Source organism: Abramis brama, assembly GCF_963993115.1.
Source record: "Abramis brama genome assembly, chromosome: 11".
NCBI lineage: Eukaryota > Metazoa > Chordata > Actinopteri > Cypriniformes > Leuciscidae > Abramis > Abramis brama.
In genome coordinates, this window is record NC_139973.1 from 28947575 (window position 1) to 28962351 (window position 14777).

The 14777-nt window shown below is 40.6% G+C and overlaps 1 protein-coding gene across 1 annotated transcript in view; it reads right to left on the reverse strand.

Moving 5' to 3' along the window:
- The window catches only part of prkcaa (protein kinase C, alpha, a), a 215262-nt gene that overhangs the window by 145932 nt on the left and 54553 nt on the right, over positions 1 to 14777 (reverse strand). Inside the window, exon 3 of the mRNA XM_084127788.1 lies at positions 6420 to 6502. Coding sequence (XP_083983914.1) covers positions 6420 to 6502 — 83 coding nt within the window. The remainder of the gene's footprint in view (positions 1 to 6419; positions 6503 to 14777) is intronic.

A 14777-nucleotide genomic window follows, 5' to 3' on the forward strand; every position in this document is an offset into this window, starting at 1 on the left:
GCAGAACCATCACGTGTTTTCTCATAACTGAACGATTCAGCATTTTTAACGAATCGGTTGACTCAAAGATTGAATGATCAATCCATAAACATCTGTCTTAATCATGATCGACTCATTCGAACGAATCGTTTGAACGAATGAATCAATGACTCGCTTATTAAGATGGATGCCTGGCGACACCTAATGGCGGTTTAGTGTTGTTTAAAAGCATCATTCTTTCCCACATGTGTGTGATTTGTGTGTGCAACATTATCATTATTTTTCTTTCACTATTATATTAGCGATTTAAAAGCACCCACTCGTGTCACACGTCGATTAACCGGTGGGAAAATATCCTCAGACACATACCTAATAAATGTATATTTAAATACAATATTGGCCTACCTGGTAAAAAGTTTTATATACTATTTTGATGTCCTTTTGGACACAAGAGGGCAGTATAGCCCTATGTTTGCTTTTTTGTTGAACCAAATAGCACTAAATAGCCTGTTTTAACTTTTTCATTCTTCTTGAATTGCAAAAACAGAATAAAATGGGTTTAGTTGTGATATTTGTATTCTTTTATATAGAAATAAATGGTATATAATTACATTTTTAGAAGATTTTTAGTGTTTCCTTTTTGGACATTACTTTAATCCCTCGCCATAGCAAAACCATTTGAGATATTTATTATCCATTCACAATTTAGCATATTTAATGTAGTTTCATCATGTTGAAAAAGTTTGGTACGAATAAAATAAATAGTTTAAGAGGAGTGGCTAAAAATTCAGAGGCTGATTTTGCAAAAAAATTCACATTCAGACCAAAATATCTGACTTCCTGATGGCCAGAGCTATTGAATGTAAATTAGAAAGTTGTCCGGCTTGATGAGAACAATATACAAACTGTTTTTTCTTTACTGTAGTTAAAACTAACCCCCCCACTTTTGTCAAAAGCATGTTGAAAGTGACACACTTCCTGCTGCCAGTTGGTGGCGCTATAACTTTGACTCACAATAGCTACATCCATCTGATCGGCCTCTTACCACGAACACACTGCTGAAGTTTCATCAAGATCAGTTAATGTATGCAGAAGTTATTCCACTTCCGTGTTTCTCTTTTCTCGCCATAAATTCGATTCCTCGCCACAGCCAAACCGTTCGAGATATCAAAAATCCGTCCGCAATTTAGCATCCTCAAAGTCTTGACTACATGCACACCGAGTTTGAAGGGGACACGGTGAATTTTCTAGGAGGAGTATTTCACATTCCACAGCAAGCGTTTTCCAAACAACCCATAATAGCCGACTTCCTGTTGGGCTGGCGTAAAACTTGACCGGGGTAAAGTTGTTCGGCCCGATGAGATCTATATGTGTACCGAGTTTCATATTAATTCATGCGAGCGTGTTTGATATATGGATCAAGTTTTAGAACCCCGTTCAAGGGGGCGCTGTTGAGCCCCCCAGCCACGCCCGGGTACCAGCTTCAGCCCGGCCCTGATGGCCGTGGGTTCTGACCTGTGTGCAAAGTTTCAAGAGTTTTTGAGCACGTTAAGGACCCCAAAAGCCCCTGAAACCTTGATTAACAATATAAAAGCAATAGTCAAATCCCCCCCTCCCCTCACACACACACAGACACAGAGAGAGGGAGAGAAAATTCTTCAGAAAATCCACATTCAAACCAAAATATCTCTCTTCCTGTTGGTCGGAGATGGTTCATGTAAATTAGAAAGTTGTCCGTCTTGATGAGAACAATACACATACCAAGTTTTGTGATTCTAGGAAAAACTAAGCCCCCATTTTTGACTAAAGGTGGCGCTACTGAGCCATTCCACCACGCCCGTTTCTGAAACTTTGCACATGTCTACGGGCTAATAAATGTGATGTGTCTGTTGAGTTTCATGCAATTTCAAGTATGTTAAGAGTCTCAAAAGCATCAAAAAATAATATTAAAGTTTGATGCGTTGCCACGGCAACAGTATCTAAGATATCAATAATCCTTTCACAGGTTTACATCTGCCGTGTGTCTACATTGTACGCATAAAGTTTGAAGCAAATCGGGTAAAAATAAGACACTGATTTCAAAGCATTTTGAAAGTGATGTACTTCCTGCTGCCTGTTGGTGGCGCTATAACTTTGACTCACAATAGTCACATCCATGTGATCGGCCTCTTACAACGAACACACTGCTGAAGTTTCATCAAGATCAGTTAATGTATGCAGAAGTTATAACACACTTCCTGTTTCATTTTTTCGCCATAAATTTGTTTCCTCGCCACGGCCAAACCGTTCGAGATATCAAAAATCCGTCCGCAATTTAGCATCCTCAATGTCTTGACTTCATGCACACCGAGTTTGGAGGCGAATCGATGAATTCCCTAGGAGGAGTACATTAAATTCCACAGCATGCGTTTCCAAACAACGCTAAATAGCCAACTTCCTGTTTGGCTGGCGTAAAACTTAGAGCACGAAAGTTGTTCGGCCCAATGAGATCTATATGTGTACCGAGTTTCATATTATTACATGCAAGCGTGTTTGATTTATGGACACGTGTTTGGATCCCGTTCCAGGGGCGCTGTCGAGCCCCCCTGCCACGCCCGGGTACCAGCTTCAGTCCGGCCCTGATGGCCGCGGGTTCTGACGTGTGTGCAAAATTTCAAGAGTTTTCGAGCATGTTAAGGGCCCCAAAAGTGCCCAAAAGGTTGACAAAATAATAATAATAATAATAATAATAATAATAATAATAATAATAATAATAATAATAATAATCCTACCGAAAACAATAGGGCCTTCGCCCTTTCAGGGCTTGGGCCCTAATAATAATCCTACCGAAAACAATAGGGCCTTCGCCCTTTCAGGGCTTGGGCCCTAATAATAATCCTACCGAAAACAATAGGGCCTTCGCCCTTTCAGGGCTTGGGCCCTAATTAACCAGACACACCTGAACATAATACTCAATCAATTATTAACCAAGGAGACAAACAGGCAGTTAACGGAGGAAAACAGAACCCATTAAAAAGAAATAACCGCAAAACACTAGAATAGAACAGAAAACTAACTCAAACAAAAATGTTACAGAATCTGTGTTCTGTTCAATTTCATATATTTTAATTTTTATGTTCATTATGTTTTTTTTTAATTTATAAAAATGTACATTTACTATGTAATTGCTTAATATTTAGGGGTATAACGATACCCTCATGTCACGATTCGATACATATCACGCTACTGAACTCACAATACGATATTATTGCGATACTCCAAGACATATGGTAAAAGGTTAACAAAAAATGTACTGTTAATTAAAATGCTAAATTTGGTATTACATTGAGGGTGTAAATGAATGAATAGCCTTGGACTTGGTGCTGTAACCCAATGCACAGGACAATGGTAACAGATTAAATATATTCATGATTCTGAAGCTGAACATAAATAATTATTTTAGACGAACATGCTTGCATCTGTCAATGACTGGATATATTTAAAATAATGTAATGTAACTTTTTACAGGTAACATAAGACATTTGGCATTATCAGGACCCACAATTATTCCCCCATTGCATTATTATACATAATATTCAACATTATATATAGTAGTTGAATGTAGTACTGACGCTAAAACTCTGTTAACTTTAATTTTTTCCTCACACAGTAATGTTTATTTTGGGTGAACTTCATATACACAATACATATTTTCACTATCCACGATACATATTGTTGCATTTTTGTATTGTGAAATATTGTGACACGATATATTGCCATACCTCTATTAACCTTACTTGTCGGGTTTTTTTTGTTTTTTTTTGTTTTGTTTTTTATGTCAATCAGTGTGCTCTCCTTAATACATAAAACATATGTTGGATCTATTCTATTCAATACTTTCCTTGCACCGAATATTAAGAGTGGTGTATTATAATGGAACACACTCAATTGTATTCTAATGGAACACACAACAATTATTGTCACCTCACTTGCTTGGGTTTTTGAAAATATTCATGACAAGAGGGTCAGTGAATAGAGAGAGAAATTTCCCTTCAATATTGCAAACAGTATTTATTTTTTATGTTTTTTTTTTTGTTTTTTTTGTTTTTTTTTTAAAGCCATTGTTTATCATTTAAATGTAAAGCATGTAAATGTAAAATGTAAAGCACCTTAATGTAAACGTTGTTGGTATAGTAGTAGTGAAAGTAGTAACTCTCAGACTGCAAGACCTGGCTGGTCATGTGATCTTAACATGACAGCTCCCCATAAAGGGGCAGCATATGTAAAATAAAACAGCTTTTTTCTAAACCGCTGGTAGACAGTCACTCATCAGGTGAACATTACTTTAATCATACATTTTACAGAAATAAATTACAGAGTGCACATCAGTCTATGTGAATCACTATAAAAAAAAACCTGCAGTCTCAGTTAAAAATCCCAATCAGAGTACCATTAATGAGGAGCATTAATCTAGCAAGCAAACACAGCATTTGACTTTGATTATATGCCAGTCAATAGGAGAATAAGCCTCTACAATATTAACAAGCTTGTTCTGTTTACACTTGTGTGTACATTAAACAACAGAAATTCTCAACCAATTAAAGCTCTTTACTCAAGACAGATGTGAGCTGGTCTGACCCCTCTCAGGAGCTGGGTATTCATTTAACAGATGAAATGCAGACAGCTCTCAAGGTCAGTAACACAAAGATATTTGCAATGTTATTACTCCTGCAGTTTTAGCTAATCACAATGAAGAAGACTGTGTGTGTGTGTTGCCCTTCGCAACCTTTGTTTAGACTTTAAATACTGGACAGACTTAGTGCTCTATTAAACAGTTTGCACACAAACTCAGTCTATACACAGATTCTGTGAGCAGTTCTTACTGTGAATTATTCCATGGCTACAGTATGACAGTCTCCCATGCTGTGCTCTATAAAAAGGAGTGTCTGAAAAGCTTGAATGACATTCTGACATAATCTCTGGTTACTCCACCACTACACCACATGCCAAGAGAGTTCACACACACACACTACTTACAAATACGCATACAGTTTTTATGGTCATGTTAGAACGTTTGCTTAGAGTGATAATTTGAGTGTAAAAAGTCTGCAGCTTCTAAGGCAGACAAAATTAGGTTTATATACATATATTATGGACAATTATAAAACGGTTAGTTCCAATCCTTGATTCTGATTGGTCAATAGCTGTGCTTTATTCACGATAAAACACGGCTATGACCGCTTCACCCAACTGTTCTATGTATCACTACACAACACCCCTAGCAACCACTCTTAGTAACTTAAACACATGTTTGATCTCATTGATATTGTTCATTGAAGCTATAGTAGAGTATTGTGAGAGATCGAGTAAGCATTTACAGTAGATATAGCATTTTCCTTCAGGTCAGTCATATTCATAATTAAAAAAAAATCTGTTTGAATGTCCGCTGCGATATCTTGTCCTTTTAACAGTTAAGGGGTTTTTCCGTGCCCATAGTCATCTGCGTCTTCCTTCTCCGTGTTCACAAGTTTGATTCCTTTCAATGTAAAAGTCTTCTCTACTGACTGACTCACTCATAAAGATGGTCTTTGCCGCAATCTATTGGTGAAATAATGTATGTAACTTTTATTGCTGTTTACGGTCAGGGACTATTTTTTCCAGCGGAAGGAAGGCTTTTAGTGATTTTACTTCATAAAAGTTGCATAGATACATGTTTTTCGGCTTTAATAGTTGTATTGTGTGGTAACCGTTTTATAAAAGCAATAAGGTACTCGAGACAAGTGCTGTATCGTGAATAAGTAACGGCTGAAGGGCGTTGTTAGGCACGACGCGAAGCGGAGTCTCTCGTACCTTATTGCTTACATATACAGCTGCAAAAAGCAAGATGCAACATTAAATATTATGAAACATTTTGTGCAAAATTATGAAACATGAAATATAATCTACTAGTAGTGTTGTGGTACTACAGTAGTAAATGCATTAAGGTTAATACATTTGGTTAACATGTTGGTTAAGAGCTGAAGTATGTAATTTCTGCACCACTGCACATAACTGCAAAAATAAACATTATTTTTTAAAACTTTCTTCCATAAAACATCACCAGTCAGTCATTGAAAAAAAAAGTCCCACTCCCAACTCACCTATGAATGGTTTACTTATAGTGGTATCTGCATATTAGGCTAGCATAGGAGAAAGTATTAGAATACCACATATTTCAGCCAAGTTGTTTTAACCTTAAATATTATTTTGAAATATTTAAAGCATTTGATGCATTGTATGTGCAATCATGTATTTTGTAGGATGAGTATTATTCTATCAAGCTAGAGGTGACACACAAAGTACCTGTGTCATAGGTACTACCAAGTTCACATAAAGTTGTCAAATGTGAAAGAGAAACATTTACAGGTAACATAACCAGTGTGTGTGTGTGTGTGTGTGTGTGTGTGTATTTGCATACTCACATCGGTGTCTGGTCCTTTATCAGCTCCAGGGCATGAGAATGTGACAAATTCATGGCAACGTTTATGGACCACAAAACAGCACACTGACAGAGAGAGAAAGAGATAGAGAGAGATGTGTGTGTTACATTTGCAAAAATCACACATAAACTGTAAAACACTGTTAAAAAGATATGAGCAAATAGTTCAAACCAAGTTTCGTAAATAATGCTAAAAGGCTATCTTACTCTTCCTGATCTGGTTTGAGTATGTGTATACAGTATGTGTTTTATTGTTGTTGTTTTTTTTTTTACAGAGCATGACAATGCTAAAAGATCAGTAATTTAATAATGTACAGTGTGAATTAGCAGACCAGCATGAATGACCGGCTCATGAATGGAATGAATGGCTGTTGAAATCAGCACCAGCATCATATTTCAAAGAGACAGCAATTATTACAATATAACAGATTACATATTCTGGAAGGTTCTATTGTAACCATTTTATAGATACAATAATGTGGATCAACAGATACATTTACATTCCAGTAAATTTACAGTAAACACCAAGTTTTCATAAATGTACTCTTTGTATTTTTATTGGTTTCATATAGTAATAAAATCTTTTAAAAAACAATTTAGAAAAAAAAAGTTTAAATTTAAAAAAATAAATAAAATTAAAATAAAAAGTAAATAAAAAGTGGTTGACAAAACTTCAACACTGTGTCTACACCACGCGAGCGGTGTGACATGACAAAAGAATACATTATAATCAGTGTTATAGTCTACACTGAATACGATATAGCACGATGCGACACGACAAATCCCCAACAGTAAACTGACACCCTGTTCTATTTCTGGCGTACTCCACACTCCTGCACTACTTCTGACATGAAGGACAAATGGATTTGCAACAGCCACATCCAGTGTGGACAGCATCAAGCTGTTAGCGCCCAGTGTGGACACCGGTGTGTAATTCTTTTTTTCAGTAAATGCACAGCACAGACTTCAGTAAAAGTCCAGGTCTGTCAACCACATAATATTTGAATAAAGGGTGAAGATGCAATTTTCCTAGGCCAGACATCACTTTTGGCAACTATTGTACATGGCACTATAATATCAATTAGCTAAAGTCAGCACACTCCTGCAATGTGTAACATATTATACTACTGTCCCTTTAAGCAAAAAGACAACTTTTGAATTGGACCGAATATCCATGCCGAACTTTCGTGTTGGTGTGAACAGGCCTTTACTCTTTGTGCAGATTACACACTGTTGCATTAACATTTAACACTGATCTTTTGCCTCAATTATCCACAACTCTGCTAACCAAAGAGAGTTCTTCTGTGAAATGCCTACCCTGATGTACGACTTGGCGATCATTATGTCTAGTCAGTAAGGTACTGATGTGATGGTTAGGTAGAATGATAAGCCGTTTCTCTTCCTAGCACATTTCATCCAATAATAAATTAAGACTTCAGATGCAAAAGCCTCTAAGTCCGTCTAAATTTTTTGTTTAATAGTAACATTTTTATCAGGCTCCTATGTATAGGTTTCTACCTAAGTACTGGCATTTCTGAATGGGCTGAGGCTGTGATTTAGTGAGTTTGAAGTGAAAGTATTTGATGAACGTATACTATGTGCGGAGAGCATTCACTCAATATTATTATCTCATTTTTGACAGGTAGCTTTTAGAGGCTTTTGCATCAGAGGTCTTCAAATACTCTCAAATGTTATCAGTTAATGCATTCCCAGGAAATCGAATCCATAATATCCGTGGATCAAAGCATTCATTTGAGAAAGAATAGTCACACTTTATATAATTCTCACTATTAACTATTAACTACGACTTTTGCCCCAACAAACTCCTAAATACTGCTTATTAATAGTTAGTAAGGTAGTTGTTAAGTTTAGGTATTGGGTAGGATTAAGGGATGTAGAATATAGGGATGTCCCGATCCGATCCACGTCATCGGTATCGTGCCGATACTGGCCCAGAACGCTAGATCGGAGATCGGAGGGGAGAAAAAAAAAAGATCTGATACATATCCAACACAAACCATGGGAAAATCTAGCTTAAACCATCGCCTAAATGCTTGAATATTAGTGTGGCGAGCAGGACGAGGTCGAGGGCCGTGAGAGAGCAGCACGAGTGGGACCCCCCGGCGAGGGGCGATGGGGGTATGTGGCGAGCAGGACGAGGCCGAGGGCCATGGGAGAACGTACTGAAGCCGGTGGCGTGATTACTGATGAGCGACACCTGCGCGACGCACCGGTCTCGGATCTCTCACGGAGGAGCGGAAACATAAAGGAGGAGCGACGACAGTGGAGATGGAGAGAGGACAGGCCTGGACTTATGTTGTGTTTTTTTATGTTTTATTGTGTGACAGCAGTCGCCCATGAGGGGCTGCTGTATTTTAGAGAGAGAGAGAGAGAGAGAGAGAGAGAGAGACAGAGAACCTTTATTTTCATATATTTTTTTTGTAGTGTTTGAATAAAGGGTGGCAGTCTTTCAGAATCAACTGTTGTTGTGGACCATATACTGGTTCGAAGTATTTGTTCTCCATTTGAGTGAGATGTTTTTAGGTGGCTAATTGAGCAAAGTGCTTCCATATATTTTATTATTATTATTAGTAGTATTAGTTCAAGAATAAAACAAAAATATCGGATTGATATCGGTATCGGCAAATAGCCAAAGCTGCGGCATCGGTATCGGAAGTGAAACAGTGGTATCGGGACATCCCTAGTAGAATATGGTCATGCAGAATAAGGCATTAATGTGTGCTTTATAAGTACTAATAAACAGCCAACATCCTAGTAATATGTATTAGGGGTGTAACGATACACGTATTCGTATTGAACCGTTTGGTACGAGGCTTTCGGTTCGGTACGCATTACAAACCTAACAGTTCGTTGGACCATTTTTCCTGCTGACCAAAATTTCATTATTTCAAATGTCTCTCATAATGTAAGAGACACTGGCGCGACCACAACATTGCCCAACATCAAATGACAAACGTAATGAAAGCCGAACGAAACTGCGCTACTCCTTATTATGTGCTTCACGGACCGTTTGTCACCAGTGCAGCGCGAGCCGATCTTGATCAAGCGACACTGTTACTACACAGCACTAAGAGATCCAGTCAAGAAAGCATTTGAATTCGCCACTGAAGTAATAACATCGCTGCGAGATCTAGTGAGAAGCATTCACATTCCTCCGTTATTAACGGATCAAACAGCGCTGACGTGGAAACCAGGAGAAACATTGTGCTTTCAAGTAATGTAACGTTGGTTTTATTTCGACATTATGAATAAAATTGCTGCCCTCAAATGTTAATCTGAAATAAAATAAACCTTTGTTTATTACTACTACAATATTACGTTTATTTTTTTTTATAAGGATCTGTTTTTGTTTTATATGCTCCTAAGAAGAGTCAAGTATAGCTCCATCATTGCTTAAAGTAAAAAAATATCATACTTTAAGATGTTAGTTTTAATTAAAAAAAATGTTTAAATCTCTGGCATTTATTTCTTTTTGCTGTATTGAAAACGTACCGAACCATGACACCAGTGTATCATATCGAACCGAACCGTGAATTTTGTGAACCGTTACACCCCTAATATGCATGCTAATAAGCAACTAGCCTAGTTGATAGTGAGAACTGGACCCTAAACTAATGTGTTACAGAAATAATAGTAATTAAACTTTCTTCTACTCCTAATAAGCTGTGATGAGCTGAAAAAGAAAGAAAATGTGAAAGAGAATGAATACATTGGTATGAAAATTAATTCTTAAAAGGCAAACACAAGGGGCACATACACTTTGCAGTAACATATCTGGCAAACACAGTGGCTCAGTGGTTAGCACTATCACCTCACAGTACGGTTTCCCCCATAATCCAAAGACATTCAGGTCAGGCGAATTGGAGAGGCTAAAATCGCCTGTGGGTGTGAATGTGTGCATGTCTGTGTTAGCCCTGTGATAGTCTGGCCATCTGTCCAGGGTGTTTCCCTGCCTTTGGCCCAAAACGCTGGGATATGTTCCAGCATCCCCACGACCCTTACATAGGACAAGCAGTTTGGAGAATGAATGGGTGGATGTCAGCATTGACTATTCCCATTTTCAATATATGGGCAATAAATAAGAAGTTCCAATCAACTATAGATGTTACAAATTTGCCTGGAAGACGACGTGTGTCTATATCGTCCTAATGCATGGCGAGGAGGATAGTTTGAGTGGCCAAAGACTCTCCAAGGATCACAGATGAAGAATTGCAGAGATTAGTTGAGTCTTGGGGCCAGAAAGCCTAAAAAAATATCAAACAGCACCTACATCACCACAAGTTCTTTGGGAGGGTTTCAAGAAAAATCCTCCTCTCTCATCCAAAAATAAACTCCAGCATATTCTGTTGTCAGACACCAATGAATCTTCAAACATGACTGGTTTCTGAGGTCAGATTAAAACAACAACAAAAAATGGCTTTTTGGCAGCAAACCCACCAGATGAGTTTGGTGCACACAGGGATACAAAGTACCCCGTGCCCTAAGGATAAATATACTGCTGGACCTGTGGACTTTTTGGTCTATTTTTTCTGCCAGAGGTCCTGGACTTCTTGCTCAGATAAACTTCTTGTTTAGATACATGGTATCATAGATTCTATCAAATACTAGTAGATAAAAAAATCAAAACCTGGCTGCCTCTGCTAGAAATCTTATAATGGGCCATGGTTAGATCTTCTATTAGGACAATGATCCAAAAAAAAAACATTAAAATAAACACAAAAATGAGCACAAAATTTATTTTTTACCATGGCCATCCCAGTTCCCCTGACCTAAACACTATAGAAAATGAGTAGGGTGAACTGAAGAGAAGAAGCACCAACATGGACCTGGGAATTTGAAGGATCTGGAGAGATTCTGTATGAAGGAATGGTCTCTGAACGCGTCAAGTGTTCAACCTGTCACGCCCGGCTTTGCCGTGCTGGGTGTGCTCACTCCACCATGGACAGAATATGTTTGGGCCGTCTCTCCCCACAATCTGAAGGGGGAGCTGTCTGTTTTCGGTCCATCTGACAGCAGCTGATTGGCGGGACTGTTTAAAAACATCTCCTGCCAGTTGTTTTCTCTGCTCTGTGCTGCGTCTGCGTCTCTGCTTTGTTCTGGCCTCCAGGCTGGCGGCAGCACCATCCTACTCCTTTTTGCCTTTTTTGCATTACACATAGTCTACACTTTACTGATTTGCACTACACTTTTGATTAGCTTTCTCTTGCTTCTCATTCACTGACTTGATACACTTATTGATTCAAATTATAATTTCATCGTATAATTTAATGTTTTAAGAAATTATTTTGGATTTAACTTAACAAACGGTGTGGTCTCCCCTATGTCATTGCTACTGTGAGCCAGGTAGTCGTGACAAACCTCATCAGGGATATGGCAAGACGTTTTAACATTTAATTCTTAATACGTACAAGTACTTATTCATTAGCTACTAGTGCTTATTCTTTAGGTACTAGCACCTTTTTAAAAGATATTGGTACTCATTAGATAGTTATTATTTGTTAGATACTAGTACCTATTAAAGGAGGGAAGGAGGGAACTGAGGACGTAGTCGATGTCAACTGAATGGGGATCACGCCTAGTGAGCCTGTCTTCTTCATACTACTATTTAATCAAGCCAATTTAACATTGGCGTGCGTGATTCCACGCTCCGACCCGCCGTGCGGGTATAAACACAGACGTGGACGCACGCACCAGTTGCTTTTTCGCTGAGGAGCCGATTGGCCCCCGGAGTCAGCGGTGGTCCAGCAGTAGTGGCGAGGGTGGTCCAGCAGTAGTGGCACTGTTCCCTCCTTCAGGGAACGGTGGGTTGCATACGCAACCATGACGTTCCCTTTTAGTCGAGAACGTCAGACGTAGTCGACATCGACTGAATGGGGATCTATTGAAAGCGCCACTAGTACTGCCACCTTCCAGTGCCTAGACAGAAGCCTCCTGATCCCCCTGCAAATTTAAGGTGGAGAAGGGACAGGGCCTTAGGCTAGGAAAGTCACTGCTGTTCCTACAGGACCACTGGGAAAGTGTTCCCTGTACATCACATGTGTCAAACTCCAGTCCTGGAGGGCCACTTTCCTGCAGAGTTTATCTCCAACCAGCTCCAAAAACACCTCCCTGGAAGATTCTAGTAATCCTGAAGACCTTGATTAGCTGGATCAGGTGTGTTTAATTAGGTTGAAGCTAAACTCTGCAGGGTTGTGGCCCTCCAGGAACTGAGTTTGACACCCCTGCTGTACATGGAAGGAAGGGACGCTGCAGAAGCCACATCCTGCTCACAAGGAGATACATGTGGAGAATACACATATGGACTGGGCGAATTGACGGGCAGTACAACATATGGAATGTCACTGGGGAGGCTCCAGCCAATAACCAGGGGAGCTACTTACCGGACAGTTGACGGCAGAAAACTCTGCCAAGGGAAGACACGGGCTCGCCGTAGGGAGTCGTATCGTGGAAGAATACACATATGGGATCACCGTGGGGATCGCAACTGACCTTTATCAGTGGGCCAACGTAGCTTGGAAACAGCCTTCCCTTTCTGCTGATTTCCTTAACAGACAAGAGCTGGTCTGAGGTCCTAAGGCTTGCATTCTGTGCACGTATAACCACAGTGAAGCGGACAGACAGAGAAGCCAGGGCTGGGTCTGCCTCCTCTGTTGCAGCGCTTGCAGGTTCACCACCTGGTTCCACCTTTTAGGGAGAGGTAGTAACCTTTGGCACACATCCAGGCTGGGGTCTCAGCTAGTGAGAGTTACCTGGCCCGAATTCCAGGCACAACTCACTGACTGAAAGCGAGCAAGTCCCTACCCTCTAGTAGAGACCAGGCGAGCAGGAGAACTGTTTCTTTAAAAACAGAATTTAACTACTGCCTGCAGTGGCTCAGGGGCTGTCTCTGCAGTGCAGTAGCACCAGAGATAAGGCCCAAGAGGATAAAGAGGGGTGCAAGGCTTTTAGTTACCTTGCTCCCTCAGTAACCTGGCGATCAGGACGTGCTTCCCAGCTATTGCATCATGATGTGCGTCAAAGAAAAATAGAGGCAACATCATTTTGAGGATGGAGGACACAGCCCTCACTCCAACCCATCTTGCAGGAAAGAGAGCACTGAAATGACCGCTCGCTTTCAGGATCTCTTCACGGAGAGAAGACTCACTCAACAAATAGGTTCCACTTCTATTCGGCGTAAGCAACACTTCCTCTTATGGGGTGCTCTTGCAGAAGTGATGGTGACCACCACATATTCCTGCGGTAACCACTTGAACCTCCGCATCCACTTTTAGGACTTTTACTTCCAGGGGTCTGAACGTGGGTGCCATCATGCCCTGTCCCTGAAATGTATTCAGGGGAAGTCAGGAAGGGCTGTAGAAGGGAACTTGGTCTGGTTGGGCCAAAAAAGGGGCAACTATCAAGACCTGTTCCACTCCTGACCTAGCACTTTAGGTGCAAGCGACATGCGTGCATAAGACAGGAGCATTGCTCAACACCAGGTGTGAAAAAGATCACTGAGCTTCAGGAGCATCTCTGCTCAACACCTGAGTGTGATAGAAACACTGAGCTTCAGGAGCATTTCTGCTCAACACCTGAGTGTGATGAGAATCACTGACTTAAGCGGACGCCAAGCGATAATGAATCGACTAGTCGCTTTTTAGAAGTCTCACTGGGGTACGCATTTCTGTGGGGCCCCAGGGCCAGCTGGAGTTAATGTCTGACCAAGGGACAGACCTGCCCAGCTGGACGCCTGGGGATGGAGTCTCCACTCTCCCTGGCCATAGGCTGTCGTGGGGAAGGAAATAGTGGAATGAAGCGACCTCAGAAGCTTCTGACTCCAAGGAGGAGGTGACGGGCGAGTTGTGACATGCAAGGGAAGCTCAGCGCAACGGTCGCTATGTGTCTTTTAGACCAGTACCAGGTGGCTCAAAGCGAGGTGAACTGCAACAACTCGAGGTCGGAGGTCGCCCAGGCCTCCATTAAAGCATGCCCTTTGTACGTGGCCCCTCAGTCGGTGTTAATGGACCTCGTTCTCGGGACTGTGACCCGGAGAAACAAAAGGACTGAATACGGACTGAGGGTTTGGCTGCAGGCCGGGGTGATCTGTTGTCACACCGGGCATGCGGCTCTGCCACGGTCACCTCGGGACTCAACCTTAAGCCAGTGCTGAAGTGGTATCCATATGGAGGAAGCCATGTGGCTGCATCTACCATATGCCCCAGGAGCTTCTGAAATTTTTTTCAGTGGGACCCTTTCTCACTTCTGTGTAGCACCGACCAGACACGCCGTCTTCTTGAAGAGGCATGTTGGATCGAGTCCATCTCCTTATTGGAAAAGAGAT